Source organism: Caretta caretta, chromosome 5 (genome assembly GCF_965140235.1).
Source record: "Caretta caretta isolate rCarCar2 chromosome 5, rCarCar1.hap1, whole genome shotgun sequence".
Taxonomy (NCBI): Eukaryota; Metazoa; Chordata; order Testudines; family Cheloniidae; genus Caretta; species Caretta caretta.
Window position 1 is genome coordinate 131,221,056 of NC_134210.1, and position 17,162 is coordinate 131,238,217.

A 17,162-nucleotide genomic window follows, 5' to 3' on the forward strand; every position below is an offset into this window, starting at 1 on the left:
AAAAGGCTGAATAACCAAGGGCGTGGCTACACATACAGCAGCGCAGCTGTACCCATGCATCTGTGGTGCTGTAGCACTTCGTGAAGACACTACCTACTCCGATGAGAGCTTCTCCTGTCAGCTCCAATTGTTGTAGCTACATCAATGCGAGAAGCCCTCCGGTTGATATAGCATTGTGCACACTGGGAGTGAGGTCTGTATAACTGCATTGCTCAGGGGTATGGATTTTCCACACCCCTGAGCGACTTAGTTATACTGCCATAAGTCTGTAGTGTAGACCAAGCCTGAGAGACCAGACAGGATTGGGATCCTGAGAGTAGCAGGATCAGGCCCCACACTGCCCTTGCAGAATTTTGGTGCTTCCAATCAAAACCAGTCAGATTGTCCATTCCATTGCAACCTGGCATACAGGGGAGCAAACTGACCGGATTGCCCCCCACCCTAGAGGATCCCATGCTGCCTACCTCACAGCTCCCAATGTAGGGTTGTGCCAGAGCTGGGAGCTGACTGGAGTAGGTTCTGCTCTTGCTATTCTCAGCAGCAGAGTGGCCCATGGAAAGCCACAGTAACCTAGAGCAACCCATCTCCAAATTGCACTGGGGCCTCTGGGAGTCCCTTGGCAAAGCCTAGAATTTGAGAGGTTCAAAGCCCAGTGCAGGAAAACTAATGCAGTTTGACCCAGGAAGTGCAGGAGGCAGCTGCTGGCATGGTATTCTCAGTGACAGGAACCCACGTGTTGAATTGATTTTCCCATCGTTGGTGCAACAAAGCTGGAGTCAGTTGATGTTCAGTGCATGCTGCAAGGCCCATCTGTTTTTCCCAGGCCATCAGGAAAAGGGTAGGTTGCTGGGAGTTGCATTAAAGGGGAGTGGAACGTTTTATTCTTAATAGGCAGAATTGAAAGGAGAGCACATAATCTGTTGCTGAGATTTGTGCTTGGACAAAGTTAGATGTCTTCAAGTTGCCAGGGCCTGATGAAATCCATCCTAGAATACTGAAGGAGATATCTGAGCCATTAGCAATTATCTTCAAAAACTCATGGGAGATGGAAGAGGACTGGAAGAGGGCAAATATAGTGCTACTCTATAAAATCTGGGGAATTACAGACCAGTCAACTTAAGTTCAGTACCTGGAAAGATAATGGAGCAAATAATTAAGCAATCAATTTGTAGACACCTAGAAGATAAATAACAGTCAGCATGGATTTGTCAAGAACAAATCATGTCAAGCCAACCTGATAGCTTTCTTTGACAGAGTAACAAGTCTTGTGGATAGAGGGGAAGTGGTAGATGTGGTATATCTTGACTTTAGTAAAGCTTTTGATACTGTTTCACATGACCTTCTCATAAACAAACTAGGGAAATACAACCTCGATGGAGATACTATAAGGTGGGTGCATAACTGATGAGAAAAACATTCCCAGAGAGTAGTTATCAGTGGTTCACAGTCAAGCTGGAAGGGCATAACAAGTCGGGTCCTGTAGGGATTGGTCCTGGGTCTGGTTCTGTTAAATGTCTTCAGTGATGATTTAGTTGGGGATTGGTCCTGCTTTGAGCAGGGGGTTGGACTAGATGACCTCCTGAGGTCCCTTCCAACCCTGATATTCTATGATTCTGTGATTCTATGATGTGATCTACTTCTCTGGTACAGTGTCCTTGTTTGGTGAAGGCTGTTTTAAATGTTTTAAGGTGTATATCCCAGACCTTCTCCTGAAAGTTTATCCTGTGTTATCTGAGGCCATGGCTGTAGATAACCGGTTTCTTGGTGTTTGGCGTGGTTGCTGGATCTGTGAAGGTAGGTGTGGTGATCTGTGCATTTGTTGTATATAAGTTGTCCGTAGGGCCATTGTTGAAGCTGATTGTGGTATCCAGGAAGTTGATGCTGGTGCAGGAGTGAATGATGGTAGTTGAAGTTGTAGTAGAAATCTGAGGAAATTTGGGTCATCTGTCCAGAGGATGAAAACTATCCAGATACATAGTCAGTTTCTAGTTGCATTTTTCCAGAAATTCTTCCACAAGGTGGCCCATGAAGAGGTTCGCATATTGGAGAACCTTCCTAGTACCCATGGCTGTTTCCAACAGTTTGGACAAAGTGTTTGAATGTAAATGTTTTGGGTAAGGATGAAATGGATGAGTTTGGTGATGTCAGATGTCCACCTCAAACTGTTGTTCATTGTCTTGTGGATATTTGAGGCAAGCAGCAATGCTGGGGTGAGGAATGTTGGTGTATAGGGAGGTGACTTCCTGATAGTAAGTATGGTGTTCTGAGAAAGGTGGTTAATGCAGAATTTCTGGAGCAAGTCAATTGTCCTGGAGGAAATTTGCCCTTTGTCTGGCAAGTGGTTTCTATGAGTCCCAATAGTCCTGTAAGAATGCCATGGGCAGATATGATGGGAAATGTTGAGACAAAGCTGAGAATTTGCAAGTTTTCTGAAGCCATAATCTAACACTCGGCTATTTCCTTGTCTTCAGAGTCTGTGAATAAACACTTTTTTGTTTATTCTGACTATATTACAATAAAAAAGTGCATAACAAAAGGGCCTGGTGCTCACAGTATTGTGTACATGGCAATTTCCAAAATAGTTTGTCAGGATTCTCACTCTTCTTGGACCACATTTTGCTCCCCCTTACATTAGTGGGGCTTTGGGCAACTAGGAACAGTTCCTTGTAACTGGCCCTCCATCCATCCATCCATCCAAGCCCCCTCCCTCATCAGCTGGGATCCATTGAGTTCTGCTACAGAGCTGGAGGGTAACAGCACTATGAAGGAGACCATGCATACAAATGAGCTATATTGTAAATGGCGCATATGCAGTGTAATTCATTGGAGAGGTCACATAGTGAACTGGGATTTAGGAGACCTATGTTCTGTTTCCCAGCTCTGCCAGTGACTTCCTGTGTGACCCTGGGAAGTCGTTTCCCCTCTCTGTGCCTCTATTTCCCCTCCCACTCTTTATGTCTCGGTAGACAGCCAACTCCTTGGGGCGGGGCGGTCTCTCACTGTGTGTATGTGCCGCATCGAGCACAGATGGGGCCTCAGTCTCAGTTGTGGCTAGTAGGGGTGACTCCAAGAGAAATAATAGTGTATGACTGTGCACAACAAATACACATCCCTGCAGCTGACAGTGCAGGGAAGTGCCTAGAAAGTATCGGTTTTCTGGGCAAGACTGGAAGGGCTAATTAATTCTGCAGTGCACCGACTCCCATGCAAACATGGGCTGTGTCAGCTTTAGCTGTGATTTAGGTCTGTGTCTGGAACCCTGAGCTCTAGTGATAGAGTGCCGTGCACTGGCATCCATGTGCCATGTCTTTGATATGTGGAAAATACATTCTCAAGGGCTTTGGTTTGCTACCACTGGCTTCTAAGTAAAAGCTAAATTAATCCCAGAGACAAACTGCTGGTGCCAGCAGCACCAAACCTAATCCAAGCAATTTATGCTTTTACATTTTTATTTGTGTAACCCACACACCTCATGGGTGTGGTGTTCTGTCCCATCTAGTGGCACTGAGACCATGTAGAGAGAGCTTAATGAGTTTGCTCTGCAGCCTTAGCTAACAGCCATATGGCTTTAAACTCATGCAGTAGAAGCTCATGCACTAATCTCCAAAAGTCCCAGGTTCAATCCCGCCTGCCAACAACCGGGGTCTGTTGGCATTACATTTGTGAAGGGGGGAGGATGTGGATTTCTCCATGTGACGTGGCATTCATCATTATGGAGAGCAAATTATGGAGCCTTGAGAGGCATCTTGCCTTTCCATGTTGCAGAAGGGAGTCTGTATGCCACAGAACCTGTTTTTTACCATGTTGGTTGAGTTTAGACCTGACTTGGTTCAAGAGAGCCAGTGTGGAAGCAGATTCCTCCAGCTGCTGTATAATGTTTTATAGATGTGATGTCAAGCCAGGTCCTCGTCTAATAGAAGGAGAGAGGTGAACTGGGCTAACCAGTGGGATAATCCCCCTAATCCTGTCATGCAATTTTAAAACAGGCTGGTAAATTCTGGTCTGTTTTTTTTTTTCTTTTCATGTTCCCTTCCTGGACAGGGAAAGCAGTAAACAATTCCAGCCAGTTGTGCAAGGCTTACTCCTGTTGGTGAACTCCTGTGCATGTTTCCATTAGGCCCAATAAGGTGATTTATGCGAGTGAGTGATCCCTGAAGCGAGTAAGATTTGCACAATGGTGAACGCAGCACTGCGAGTACATAGGCACAATATCCTACAGACTGCACGGGCACCTGAGATAGCCAGGACGTGTGGGATTTCTATGATTTCGGGCATCTCCTAGCCTGGTCTGGTAACTTCACTGTGTGAGGAGCTCTGGTGACCTTCCCTGGGAGTTCAGCGGGTGGAGTGTGTGAGGGTTGGGGCTTTGCCTAGCAATGTGGGCAAGTACCAGTAGAGTGAGGTGATGCAACGTGCTCTAATTCTGTGACTCCTGCTACAGAACGGTGCTGGTTGAACTGTGTTATCTGCTGAGCCTGAGATTGTGACTCCAACTCCTTGGTTCTCACCATTCTCTGGTATTGGAAGTAAACTGCACCACCCTATGCCTGGCACCGAATCCTTCCCCAGCCCGCTAGCCAGTGCGCTGTGGGGCAGAGCTAATGATCTTCCCACACACACCTGAATGGGAGAGGCAGTAGCAGGCCATTGGAAGTGGGTTTGAGTGAGGGTCCCACAGGGGTCTGCTCTTGGCTTGACACTAATCAGTATTTTTATCAGTGACCTGGAAGAATATATACAATCATTGCTGGCAAAACATCCAGATGAGACAAAAATTGATGGAGTGATAAATAATGATGGGGATAGGCACAGACGACTCGTGCCTCCTGATGCTGGGGGAGCACGTGACCACCACACATGTCTCCTCTGCCCAGTGGACCCTGTGCCCAGCCCGGGTCCACTGCACTCTCCAGAGTCACTTGATGGGGAGGGCTGGCTGTCCCCTTCTCCCACTGCACCTCCCCAGGTGCGTTTGGCTGCTCTCCCTGGGGGCTGGGCCCAGGTGGGAAGCGGGACAGAGCTGCTTCTCATGTGACTGAAGCTGGCCACTCCAGGTCACTGACTCTGTGCAGTGCAGCAGCTGCCTGAGAGAGCCTGGCTGGGGCAGTGGCCCCCTCTGCTCCCCGCCTGAGCCCAGCTGGCAGGGACAGGGGCCGAACCAAGTGAACACAAGCTTCTGATGCAGGGCTGTAGCTAGAAGAGCTAACATGGTTCTGTAAGCAGGAGGATATCAAGTAGGGGCAAAGCAATGATAATACCTCCGTATATGGCATCAGTGACACTATTCCTGAAATTCTGTGTCAACTTCTGGCATACACACTTTAATTCCTAAAACATCTTCCAGTTCTTCCTGCCAAACACCTCTAAGATCCAGCCTTTCTTCTCCAGCCACATGGCTAAAACTCTTACCCAGGCTCTCCTCTTGCGTCTCCTCTTGCTTGCTTCCTCTGTGGCCTTAACCTATTCTGTCCTACCGCTTTCATATCCATTCACGATACTGCAAAGATATATTCCCTAGCTCATTGCTTTGAGTATGTCACTCTTCTTGTAGTTCCTCCCCTGGCTCCCGCTTCTTTGCTGCGTCAAAGTACCTGGCGTCACTTTTAAGGTCCTTCACAGCCAATTGCTGCCCTTCCTGTCATCCCTCATATGCTGTTGAGATGCCAATTCCTGACTCCCCTCCGGTAATGATCCCAGCCATCAACACCCATTGATTCAATTTTCAAATGAGCACCTCTGCACTCTGTCCTCATGCCACCCCCTGTCCCTGGAGGAGCAACCCATAACCATCTGCGTGGTCACCACATTGCCCTGATTCATCTCGCTCCTTAGAACTCTCTGCTGTGACCTTACAAAGGGGCTGTTGCTTGTCATGCTGACCTTTGTCTCATTGTTACCTGGTGCTTCCACCTATCTTCTCTCATCTTATGCTTAGGTTGTCTGCTCTCTGCAGCACAGGCTGTCTCTTATTCTGTGTTTGTACACCACCCAGCACCATGGAGCGCTGGTCCCTGGCTGCAAATACTATGCCCTCACTGCAGCTCTATCTACATAGTTTATCCAAGAGATGGTTAACAGGTGACTAGATGACAGTCTATAAAGAGGGGAGAAGATTTCTGACGGTAGAAAGCTTTTTAATCTCATGGCCAAAGGCATAACATCCAATTGTTGGAAGCTGAAGCTAGATAAATTCAGACTAGAAATATGGCCCAAATGTTAAACAGTGAAGGTTATTAACCTTTGGAACAATTTACTCAGGCATGTAATAAATTCTCCATTCCTTGAAGTCTTTTTAAATCAAGCCTGATGGCTCTCTAAAAGGGAATGGCTGGGTAAAATGATACATGCTGGTAGTATTCAGGAAATCAGCCCACATGATCACAATGAACCCTTCTGGCCTGTGATGTGGCTACCTGGAAATGCAGAGAAGTAAGAGGGCCCTTTGTGCATCTGTGGACCTGAGGAGATCATAGAATCATAGAATATCAGGGTTGGAAGGGACCTCAGGAGGTCATCTAGTCCAACCCCCTGCTCAAAGCAGGACCAATCCCCAACTAAATCATCCCAGCCAGGGCTTTGTCAAGCCTGACCTTAAAACTTCTAAAGAAGGAGATTCCACCACCTCTCTAGGTAACGCATTCGAGTGCTTCAACACCCTCCTAGTGAAAAAGTTTTTCCTAATATCCAACCTAAACCTCCCCCACTGCAACTTGAGACCATTACTCCTCATTCTGTCATCTGCTACCACTGAGAACAGTCTAGAGCTATCCTCTTTGGAACCCCCTTTCAGGTAGTTGAAAGCAGCTATCAAATCCCCCCTCATTCTTCTCTTCCGCAGGCTAAACAATCCCAGTTCCCTCAGCCTCTCCTCATAAGTCCTGATTCCAGTCCCCTAATCATTTTTGTTGCCCTCCACTGGATGTTTTCCAATTTTTCCACATCCTTCTCGTAGTGTGGGGCCCAAAACTGGACACAGTACTCCAGATGAGGCCTCACCAATGTCGAATAGAGGGGAACGATCACGTCCCTCGATCTGCTGGCAATGCCCCTACTTATACATCCCAAAATGCCATTGGCCTTCTTGGCAACAAGGGCACACTGTTGACTCATATCCAGCTTCTCATCCACTGTAACCCCAGGTCCTTTTCTGCAGAACTGCTGCCTAGCCATTTGGTCCCTAGTCTGTAGCGGTGCATGGAATTCTTCCGTCCTAAGTGCAGGACTCTGCACTTGTCCTTGTTGAACCTCATCAGATTTGTTTTGGCGCAATCCTCTAATTTGTGAGGTCCCTCCGTATCCTATCCCTACCCCTCCAGTGTATCTACCTCTCCTCCCAGCTTAGTGTCATCTGCAAACTTGCTGAGGGTGCAATCCACGCCATCCTCCAGATCATTAATGAAGATATTGAACAAAACCGGCCCCAGGACCAACCCTTGGGGCACTCCAATTGATACCGGCTGCCAACTAGACATGAAGCCATTGATCGCTACCCATTGAGCCTGACAACCTAGCCAGCTTTCTATCCACCTTATAGTCCATTCATCCAGCCCATACTTCCTTAACGTACTGGCAAGAATACTGTGGGAGACCATGTCAAAAGCTTTGCTAATGTCACTGCTTTCCCCTCATCCACAGAACCAGTTATCTCATCATAGAAGGCAATTAGATTAGTCAGGCATGACTTGCCCTTGGTGAATCCATGCTGACTCTTCCTGATCACTCCTCTCCTCTAAGTGCTTCAGAATTGATTCCTTGAGGACCTGCTCCATGATTTTTCCAGGGTCTGAGGTGACTGGCCTATAGTTTTCAGGATCCTCCTTCTTCCCTTTTTTAAAGATGGGCACTACATTAGCCTTTTTCCAGTTGTCCGGGACCTCCCCCGTTCGCCATGAGTTTTCAAAGATAATGGCCAATGGCTCTGCAATCACATCTGCCAACTCCTTTAGCGCTCTCAGATGCAGCACATCTGGCCCCATGGACTTGTGCTCCTCCAGCTTTTCTAAATAGTCCCGAACCACTATGCAGCAGAGGGCAATGAAAATGATTAGGAGCTGGGGCACATGACTTATGAGGAGAGACTGAAGAAACTCGGGTTATTTAGTTTGTAGAAGAGAAGAGTGCAGGGGGATTTGATAAAAGCCTTCAACTACCTGAAGGGGGGGTTCCAAAGAGGATGGAGCTGGGCTGTTCTCAGTGGTGGCAGAAGACAGAACAAGGAGCAATAGTCTCAATTTGCAGTGCGGGAGGTCTAGGTTGGATATTAGGAAACACTATTTCACTAGCTGGGATGACTTAGTGGGGATTGGTCCTGCTTTGAGCAGGGGGTTGGACTAGATGACCTCCTGAGGTCTCTTGCAACCTTAATCTTTTATGAATCACTATGTTCTCAAATGATCTCACACAGGAAGATAAGACAAAAAACACCTATCCTCTGTGGCTGAACACTTTTCACAAAGCAATCACTCTGTCTGACTTCTCCATCTTCGTCCTCAAAGGAAACCTGCACAACCCTTTCAAAAGAGAAGCCTGGAGGTTTAAATTCATAACTCTGCTAGGCACTAAAAATCAGGGACTGAACAGAGACCCTAGATTTATGGCTTATTACAACAATCTGTAACCCATTAACCCCCTCAGTCCTATGACTGCAGAGGTACTAACAAGCCACTCTACCTTGAATGGTCCCTTTACAATATGTGCTAACCACTTATACTAAGGTTTCAGAGTAGCAGCCAAGTTAGTCTGTATCCACAAAAAGAAAAGGAGTACTTGTGGCACCTTAGAGACTAACCAATTTATTTAAGCATAAGCATCTGATGAAGTGAGCTGTAGCTCACGAAAGCTTATGCTCAAATAAATTTGTTAGTGTCTAAGGTGCCACAAGTCCTCCTTTTTTTTTTACTTATACTAAACAATCCGTTCCACCTTGTATTTAGCTGTGATGCATGGAATATCTTTCCCAGACCAGAAGAAGAGCTCTGTGTAATCTCAACAGCTTGTGTGTCTCACCAAAAGAAGTTAGTCCAATAAAGATATTACCTCGTCCACCTTGCATCTTTAATAATATGAGAGTCTGGCAACAAGAGATGGTTTAGAAAAGATATTTGAGAAAGGTGGTGAGCTACTCATGCCCTTCAACTTGAAAGCAGCTGCTCTCTAGGCAGAAAATAGCCTGATTCAGCAAAGCACTTTGGCCATGCCTACGCGACTGCTTATGTTGGCAAAACTTACATTGCTCAGGGGTGTGAAAAAACACACCTTACAGCAGCAGAGCTGCATCCGTACAGCTGTGCCGCTGTAAGCTCTCTAGGATAGACATAGCCTTAGACACATGCTTTCAGTGCTGTGCTGAAAAAGGCTGGACACAAGTGCTTTGCTAAATCGGCTCCTAAGCAATGCGGATGGACAGCTTCTCCTCCTATGAAGCGGATAAGGAGAAGCAAGCCACTTTAATGGCACCCTCTATACAAAATAATTTCTCTGATTTGCACAGATGGCAAGGTTGCATCCCTGGGAATGGACACTTAGGAAGAGAAGATAAATGGTTTCATTCAGTGCTAGTCTGTCAATCAACCGGAATTGAGGCTGAAAACATGGTAGAATTGGTGACCTTTTTTGGATCTCAAGACATAACCCTCATATCATGTGCAAAAGCAGGGATTCTAATATTCTCCAGACCCTGTCTCTTGCTGCCATCGTGCCAGGCTAGAATTGTTTTTATTTTAATTGAATGGATCCTGTATGGATGTCTTAGGGTCTGAACGTCCCCCAAGTTTGGATTTGTTTGGATCTGGGACCCTTTTCTAATGATCAGTGCTGCAGAGGGGACTTATAGCATGCTTGTCTGGAAAGAGGTCATTCCTGATCAGAGCTAATGCCCCCACAACATCTGGAGCATTAGACAAAGAGCAAAAGCTTTGTTTTTAAAGCATATAACTGCTTAGTTGACCTCCTTTTATAAAGTAAATCTTTCCTACTTTGGCTCATGCACAAGAGATATAAAAATTTAAATTCACTGGAACAGCCAGGATGACATCCGGGAGATAAAGTGCTTAAAGAAATGCTCTCAAAGGAAGTTTTCATCTAGGTATTTTAAAAACCTCCCCCCAAAAGGGGCCTTGTTTTTGGGGCATGCCAGAAAATCTGTTTCTGTAATTCCCCCTCTCCCCAAGTTATCCTTGGGCTAGAGGACAAGATAGATGATTTTTGAAAATAGTACAGCGTCATTCCTCAGGTTGGTAGAAAACCAAGAAACTCTATCGTTATTGTGTTTAAAAAAAAAAGACTGCCAATAACAATAAAAAGAGGGTGGTGGTGTGTCAATGCATGCAGAGGACAAGGCTAAGAAGACGCACACCGTAGTTCTAGGGGCTGGAATGTAGTGGGCAGACACTACATATGCAGTCAGTTGTCTAGGGAATATATTGTATTTAGAAGGCAAGGGTCAGACTATTTCTGGGGGGGTTAGCTGCTGTTCTGTACAATGAAACCCTCCTCACCGTGGAGGGGAGATTTTGACTTGGATTATTTTGCATGTTTAAGTTCACTGTGGGGCATATCTTCCCCCTGACCCCCCAACTCTGCCAGGCCTTGGCTAACACAGAAAGGGCCTCTAGCGCTTATAGTAGCAGCTCATGCTTTAAGATTCTCTAGGTCTAGGTTTGACCCCTGCTGCCAGTGACTCATAGGGTGCTTCATGTTACATCTACACCCACTCCGCTGCAGCTGGCCCCTTCCCCTGCTCTCTCTCTCTCTCTCTCTCTGCATCTTGCACTCATGACTAACAGCACTCTGCACTGCCCCACCCTCGTTTGCATGCTCAGAAGCCAGCAAGCAGGGCCGGCTCTAGGCCATGCCACCCCTAGAAATGTGCCCCCGCCGCCCCAGCTGGCCTCCACCTGCTCCCCTGAGCTTGCCGTCGCTGCTCCTCCCTCCCTCCCAGGCTTGCCGTGCGCCAAACAGCTGTTTGAAGCAGCAAGCCTTAGCGGGAGGGGGAGAAGCAGAGTGGCGGCGTGTTCACGGGAGCAGGCGGAGCGGAGGTGAGCTCGGGCAGTGCCGGGGGAGCCGCAGGAAGCGGGGGGGGGGGAATGGGGCATGCCCGGGGGAGGAGGCGGGGCTGGGGATTTGGGAAAGGTGTTGAGAAGGGGCGGAGTTGGGGTGGAGCCGGGGGCGGGGGGTCACGAAAAAAAGCAGGGGCGGCCAAAATTTTTTTTTGCATGGAGCAGCAAAAATCCTAGAACCAGCCCTGCCAGCAAGAAGCAGCTGCTGCTGCCACCTGGCTGTTTGGCAGAGGAGTTGGAGTACTAACTGAGTGTCTGATTGGCTGCTAGCCTGCAGGGGGCGGGCATTAGGGTGTCTGTTTGTTTGCGTCAGGGAAGCCTGGCTGTTTAAAAGTAGCCAGAGCTTCGCGAACCAGCTGAGCGGCGGGAGACAGCAGAGCAGCTCACAGCAGGAGTTTGCCTGGGAGTTCGCCTGGAGTGAGCCCAGTGAGGCTTACGTCTTGCAAACTGCTCTGAGGAAGCTCATAGTAGGAAGGTGATATGGAAGGGGGGGGTTCAGCTGTTGTGACCTGCACTGGATGTGCCATGTTTGTCTTTCTTCCACAGGACAGAAGCGACTTTGTCTGTACAAAGTGCAAGCTGGTCTCATATTGGAAGAGAAGATTGAAGGTCTGGAGCAACAGATAACAACCCTGCGTTGCATACGAGAAACTGAGGATTTTCTGGACAAAACTCAGGATAGGCTTCTAGGGGCACAAAGCTCTAAAGATATAGAGCAGGTTGCACAGAGGAGCCAAGAGGCCAGTGAAGAAGCTTGGCAACATGTGACCTCCAGAAGAGGTAAGCGGAATGTCCGGGTTCCAGTAACACAGACACCGGTAACTAACCGCTTTCATGTTCTCTCCACAGGTACCGTTGCGGAGAGTGGACCAGATGATATGTCTGGGGCGAGAAAGCGGAAGGAGACTCCGCTGGTTGGAAGGCATGAGATGCGATGTCCTGAGGTTGGGGGTTCCACGACCACCACTCCCAAGAGGAGAAGGCGGATGGTGGTGGTCGGGGACTCTCTCCTCCGGGGGACTGAGTCATCTATCTGCCGCCCTGACCGGGAAAACCGAGAAGTCTGCTGCTTGCCAGGGGCGAAGATTCGCGATGTGACGGAGAGACTGCCGAGACTCATCAAGCCCTCGGATCGCTACCCCTTCCTGCTTCTCCACGTGGGCACCAATGATACTGCCAAGAATGACCTTGAGCGGATCACTGCAGACTACGTGGCTCTGGGAAGAAGGATAAAGGAGTTGGAGGCGCAAGTGGTGTTCTCGTCCATCCTCCCCGTGGAAGGAAAAGGCCTGCGTAGGGACCGTCGAATCGTGGAAGTCAACGAATGGCTACGCAGGTGGTGTCGGAGAGAAGGCTTTGGATTCTTTGACCATGGGATGGTGTTCCATGAAGGAGGAGTGCTGGGCAGAGACGGGCTCCATCTTACGAAGAGAGGGAAGAGCATCTTTGCCAGCAGGCTGGCTAACCTAGTGAGGAGGGCTTTAATCTAGGTTCACCGGGGGAAGGAGACCAAAGCCCTGAGGTAAGTGGGAAAGCGGGATACCGGGAGGAAGCACAGGCAGGAATGTCTGTGAGGGGAGGGCTCCTGCTTCATACTGGGAATGAGGGGCGATCAACAGGTTATCTCAAGTGCTTATATACAAATGCACAAAGCCTTGGAAACAAGCAGGGAGAACTGGAGGTCCTGGTGATATTCCAATCACGTCATAGTTCTTTGACAACAGAGACTTGGTGGGATAACTCACATGACTGGAGTACTGTCATGGATGGTTATAAACTGTTCAGGAAGGACAGACAGGGCAGAAAAGGTGGGGGAGTAGCACTGTATGTGAGGGAGCAGTATGACTGCTCAGAGCTCCGGTACGAAACTGTAGAAAAACCTGAGTGTCTCTGGATTAAGTTTAGAAGTGTGAGCAACAAGAGTGATGTAGTGGTGGGAGTCTGCTATAGACCACCGGACCAGGGGGATGAGGTAGATGAGGCTTTCTTCCGGCAGCTCACGGAAGCTACTAGATCGCATGCCCTGATTCTCATGGGTGACTTTAAATTTCCTGATATCTGCTGGGAGAGCAATACAGCGGTGCATAGACAATCCAGGAAGTTTTTGGAAAGCGTAGGGGACAATTTCCTGGCGCAAGTGCTAGAGGAGCCAACTAGGGGGGGCGCTTTTCTTGACCTGCTGCTCACAGACCGGGTAGAATTAGTGGGGGAAGCAAAAGTGGATGGGAATCTGGGAGGCAGTGACCATGAGTTGGTTGAGTTCAGGATCCTGACACAGGGAAGAAAGGTAAGCAGCACGATACGGACCCTGGACTTCAGGAAAGCAGACTTCGACTCCCTCAGGGAACGGATGGCCAGGATCCCCTGGGGGACTAACTTGAAGGGGAAAGGAGTCCAGGAGAGCTGGCTGTATTTCAAGGAATCCCTGTTGAGGTTACAGGGACAAACCATCCCGATGAGTCGAAAAAATAGTAAATATGGCAGGCGACCAGCTTGGCTTAATGGTGAAATCCTAGCGGATCTTAAACATAAAAAAGAAGCTTACAAGAAGTGGAAGGTTGGACATATGACCAGGGAAGAGTATAAAAATATTGCTCGGGCATGTAGGAATGATATCAGGAGGGCCAAATCGCACCTGGAGCTGCAGCTAGCCAGAGATGTCAAGAGTAACAAGAAGGGTTTCTTCAGGTATGTTGGCAACAAGAAGGAAGCCAAGGAAAGTGTGGGCCCCTTACTGAATGAGGGAGGCAACCTAGTGACAGAGGATGTGGAAAAAGCTAATGTACTCAATGCTTTTTTTGCCTCTGTTTTCACTAACAAGGTCAGCTCCCAGACTGCTGCGCTGGGCATCACAAAATGGGGAAGAGATGGCCAGCCCTCTGTGGAGATAGAGGTGGTTAGGGACTATTTAGAAAAGCTGGACGTGCACAAGTCCATGGGGCCGGACGAGTTGCATCCGAGAGTGCTGAAGGAATTGGCGGCTGTGATTGCAGAGCCATTGGCCATTATCTTTGAAAACTCGTGGCGAACGGGGGAAGTCCCGGATGACTGGAAAAAGGGTAATGTAGTGCCAATCTTTAAAAAAGGGAAGAAGGAGGATCCAGGGAACTACAGGCCAGTCAGCCTCACCTCAGTCCCTGGAAAAATCATGGAGCAGGTCCTCAAAGAATCAATCCTGAAGCACTTGCATGAGAGGAAAGTGATCAGGAACAGCCAGCATGGATTCACCAAGGGAAGGTCATGCCTGACTAATCTAATCGCCTTTTATGATGAGATTACTGGTTCTGTGGATGAAGGGAAAGCAGTGGATGTATTGTTTCTTGACTTTAGCAAAGCTTTTGACACGGTCTCCCACAGTATTCTTGTCAGCAAGTTAAGGAAGTATGGGCTGGAAGAATGCACTATAAGGTGGGTAGAAAGCTGGCTAGATTGTCGGGCTCAACGGGTAGTGATCAATGGCTCCATGTCTAGTTGGCAGCCGGTATCAAGTGGAGTGCCCCAAGGGTCGGTCCTGGGGCCGGTTTTGTTCAATATCTTCATAAATGATCTGGAGGATGGTGTGGATTGCACTCTCAGCAAATTTGCGGATGATACTAAACTGGGAGGAGCTGGAGGGGAGGGATAGGATACAGAAGGACCTAGACAAATTGGAGGATTGGGCCAAAAGAAATCTGATGAGGTTCAATAAGGATAAGTGCAGGGTCCTGCACTTAGGATGGAAGAATCCAATGCACCGCTACAGACTAGGGACCGAATGGCTAGGCAGCAGTTCTGCGGAAAAGGACCTAGGGGTGACAGTGGACGAGAAGCTGGATATGAGTCAGCAGTGTGCCCTTGTTGCCAAGAAGGCCAATGGCATTTTGGGATGTATAAGTAGGGGCATAGCGAGCAGATCGAGGGACGTGATCGTTCCCCTCTATTTGACATTGGTGAGGCCTCATCTGGAGTACTGTGTCCAGTTTTGGGCCCCACACTACAAGAAGGATGTGGATAAATTGGAGAGAGTCCAGCGAAGGGCAACAAAAATGATTAGGGGTCTAGAACACATGACTTATGAGGAGAGGCTGAGGGAGCTGGGATTGTTTAGCCTGCAGAAGAGAAGAATGAGGGGGGATTTGATAGCTGCTTTCAACTACCTGAAAGGGGGTTCCAAAGAGGATGGCTCTAGACTGTTCTCAATGGTAGCAGATGACAGAACGAGGAGTAATGGTCTCAAGTTGCAGTGGGGGAGGTTTAGATTGGATATTAGGAAAAACTTTTTCACTAGGAGGGTGGTGAAACACTGGAATGCGTTACCTAGGGAGGTGGTAGAATCTCCTTCCTTAGAGGTTTTTAAGGTCAGGCTTGACAAAGCCCTGGCTGGGATGATTTAACTGGGAATTGGTCCTGCTTCGAGCAGGGGGTTGGACTAGATGACCTTCAGGGGTCCCTTCCAACCCTGATATTCTATGATTCTATACCAGCCATACCAGTTTTTGTAGACAGACAGGCACTGCCGTCTCTGCAAACTGGTGCCATTGTGTATCGGGGTACTGGAGTTAGAGGTGCTGGGGGTGCAGCTGCAGTCCCTGGCTTGGAGTGCTTTTCCTCATATACGGGGTTTACAGTTTGGTCCAATGGCATTCAGCTCCCCCACTATACAAATTGTTCCAGTGTCCCTGTTGTGTATTGCCTCAAATAGCCACACACGTCCTCAGGAGTAGCTCCAGAAATAGCACAGGGCCCATAACTACAGCTTGGAGGCTGGCTCTGGGAATAGCACATGCTTATTAATTTGTAGTAACACATGGCTCATAAGCTGTTTAGATGTACAGTGTTTTTATGTAATATCATTAAAAAGCTACATAATTAATCAACACGTTTCTCATCTTCTCAGGGACATCTGTGCATTTAGAGTGGTATTAGTATTCCGAAGTGACAAACCCATGTGTTAGCATTCTGCAAAATCCCTAATCCAAACCATTCTGTTCTCAAATTCCATTCTATAGCAGTCTGATTAAGAGGCAACATGCCGTCCCTACACCATTTACAACAGCAGCTGAATTCGTTATCTTAATGAGGTTATGCCCAAGAAGCAGAATTGCTGCTGACTTACCACATCGATTATCTGCAGCAAAGAAAGTTGTAGCTCAACAATAAGAGGTTGGGAATCATTCACTACGGGGCGTTCAAGGCGATTGTAGTTCCTCAACAGTTCTCTGTACAGACGCCTTTGGTTTTCACCCTGCTGGGAAACTTTTGGAGGGGAAAAAAAGATGGTGACATAAATCATCTGGCCCGATCAGAAAGTCCATTTTATTTCTGAATCCTCCGTAGCTTATTTTGATCTTCTAAAACAGAGAAGCAGATTCCCAGAAAGTAAAGACCTCCTCAAGTTTGCCCATATCGAACACATCTTCCATTCTATGGTTTCATAAAACATCGTGCACTGCATGTGTTTCTATCACGGAGCAGCCAAAGAACTAGAGGTATATAAGCTGGCTAGGAATCTTTTTGCCACATGACAAAACACACAGCTGAAGCTCTCTAAGGCAGGAAAGCCCAAACTACAATATGGTTTTAGATTTGGTCATTTCCAGGTGTTTCCGCTTTTGTGGGGTGCAGGAGGGGGGGTTCCAACCATATTTGTGTTTCGAAACAAAACATTTCAAAAAATTAAAAAAAAAATTTCCTGGCTGAAACTATTAGTAGAATTCTGCCTGAATTTGTAAATACTTCTAGAGCACTGAAAAATGCATTTTTATTGTTTTTTAAGGCAAAAACCAAGCGTCAAAAAAACTTCGCCCAGCTCTGAGTGGCTGCATTGTGTCCTGAAGCCCGAGAGCTGGCATTACATTGACATCTGTATGTGTGTTTATCCTATCTAAGTTAACTGTGGGGTCCTAGTTATCAATGGATTCGATTAGGCCTGGCCCTCTGTGACCATGCATGTCTGGGGGAGGCAGAAAAGAGCCTCCTCCTTGCCCTTGGCAGTGCTCACAGGGGCTGGGCAGAATTGCAGCCTTTGTTCAGGGGAGGTGCAGGCTTGCTATCAAGATGTTCCTGTAGGGATGCTGCAGGGGGTGGGAAATAGACAGAGCTATGACTTCATGTCCCCATGTGCTA

The 17,162-nt window shown here is 47.8% G+C and overlaps 1 protein-coding gene across 2 annotated transcripts in view; it reads right to left on the minus strand.

Annotated features, from left to right (window-relative positions):
* Positions 1-17,162, minus strand: part of LOC125637303 (neuronal acetylcholine receptor subunit alpha-7-like) — a 125,488-nt gene that overhangs the window by 91,319 nt on the left and 17,007 nt on the right. The window contains exon 2 of one of the 2 annotated variants that reach the window (XM_048851622.2): positions 16,153-16,292. The exons of the other annotated variant lie outside the window; for it this stretch is intronic. Coding sequence (XP_048707579.2) covers positions 16,153-16,292 — 140 coding nt within the window. The remainder of the gene's footprint in view (positions 1-16,152; positions 16,293-17,162) is intronic. 2 annotated transcript variants of the gene reach the window in all.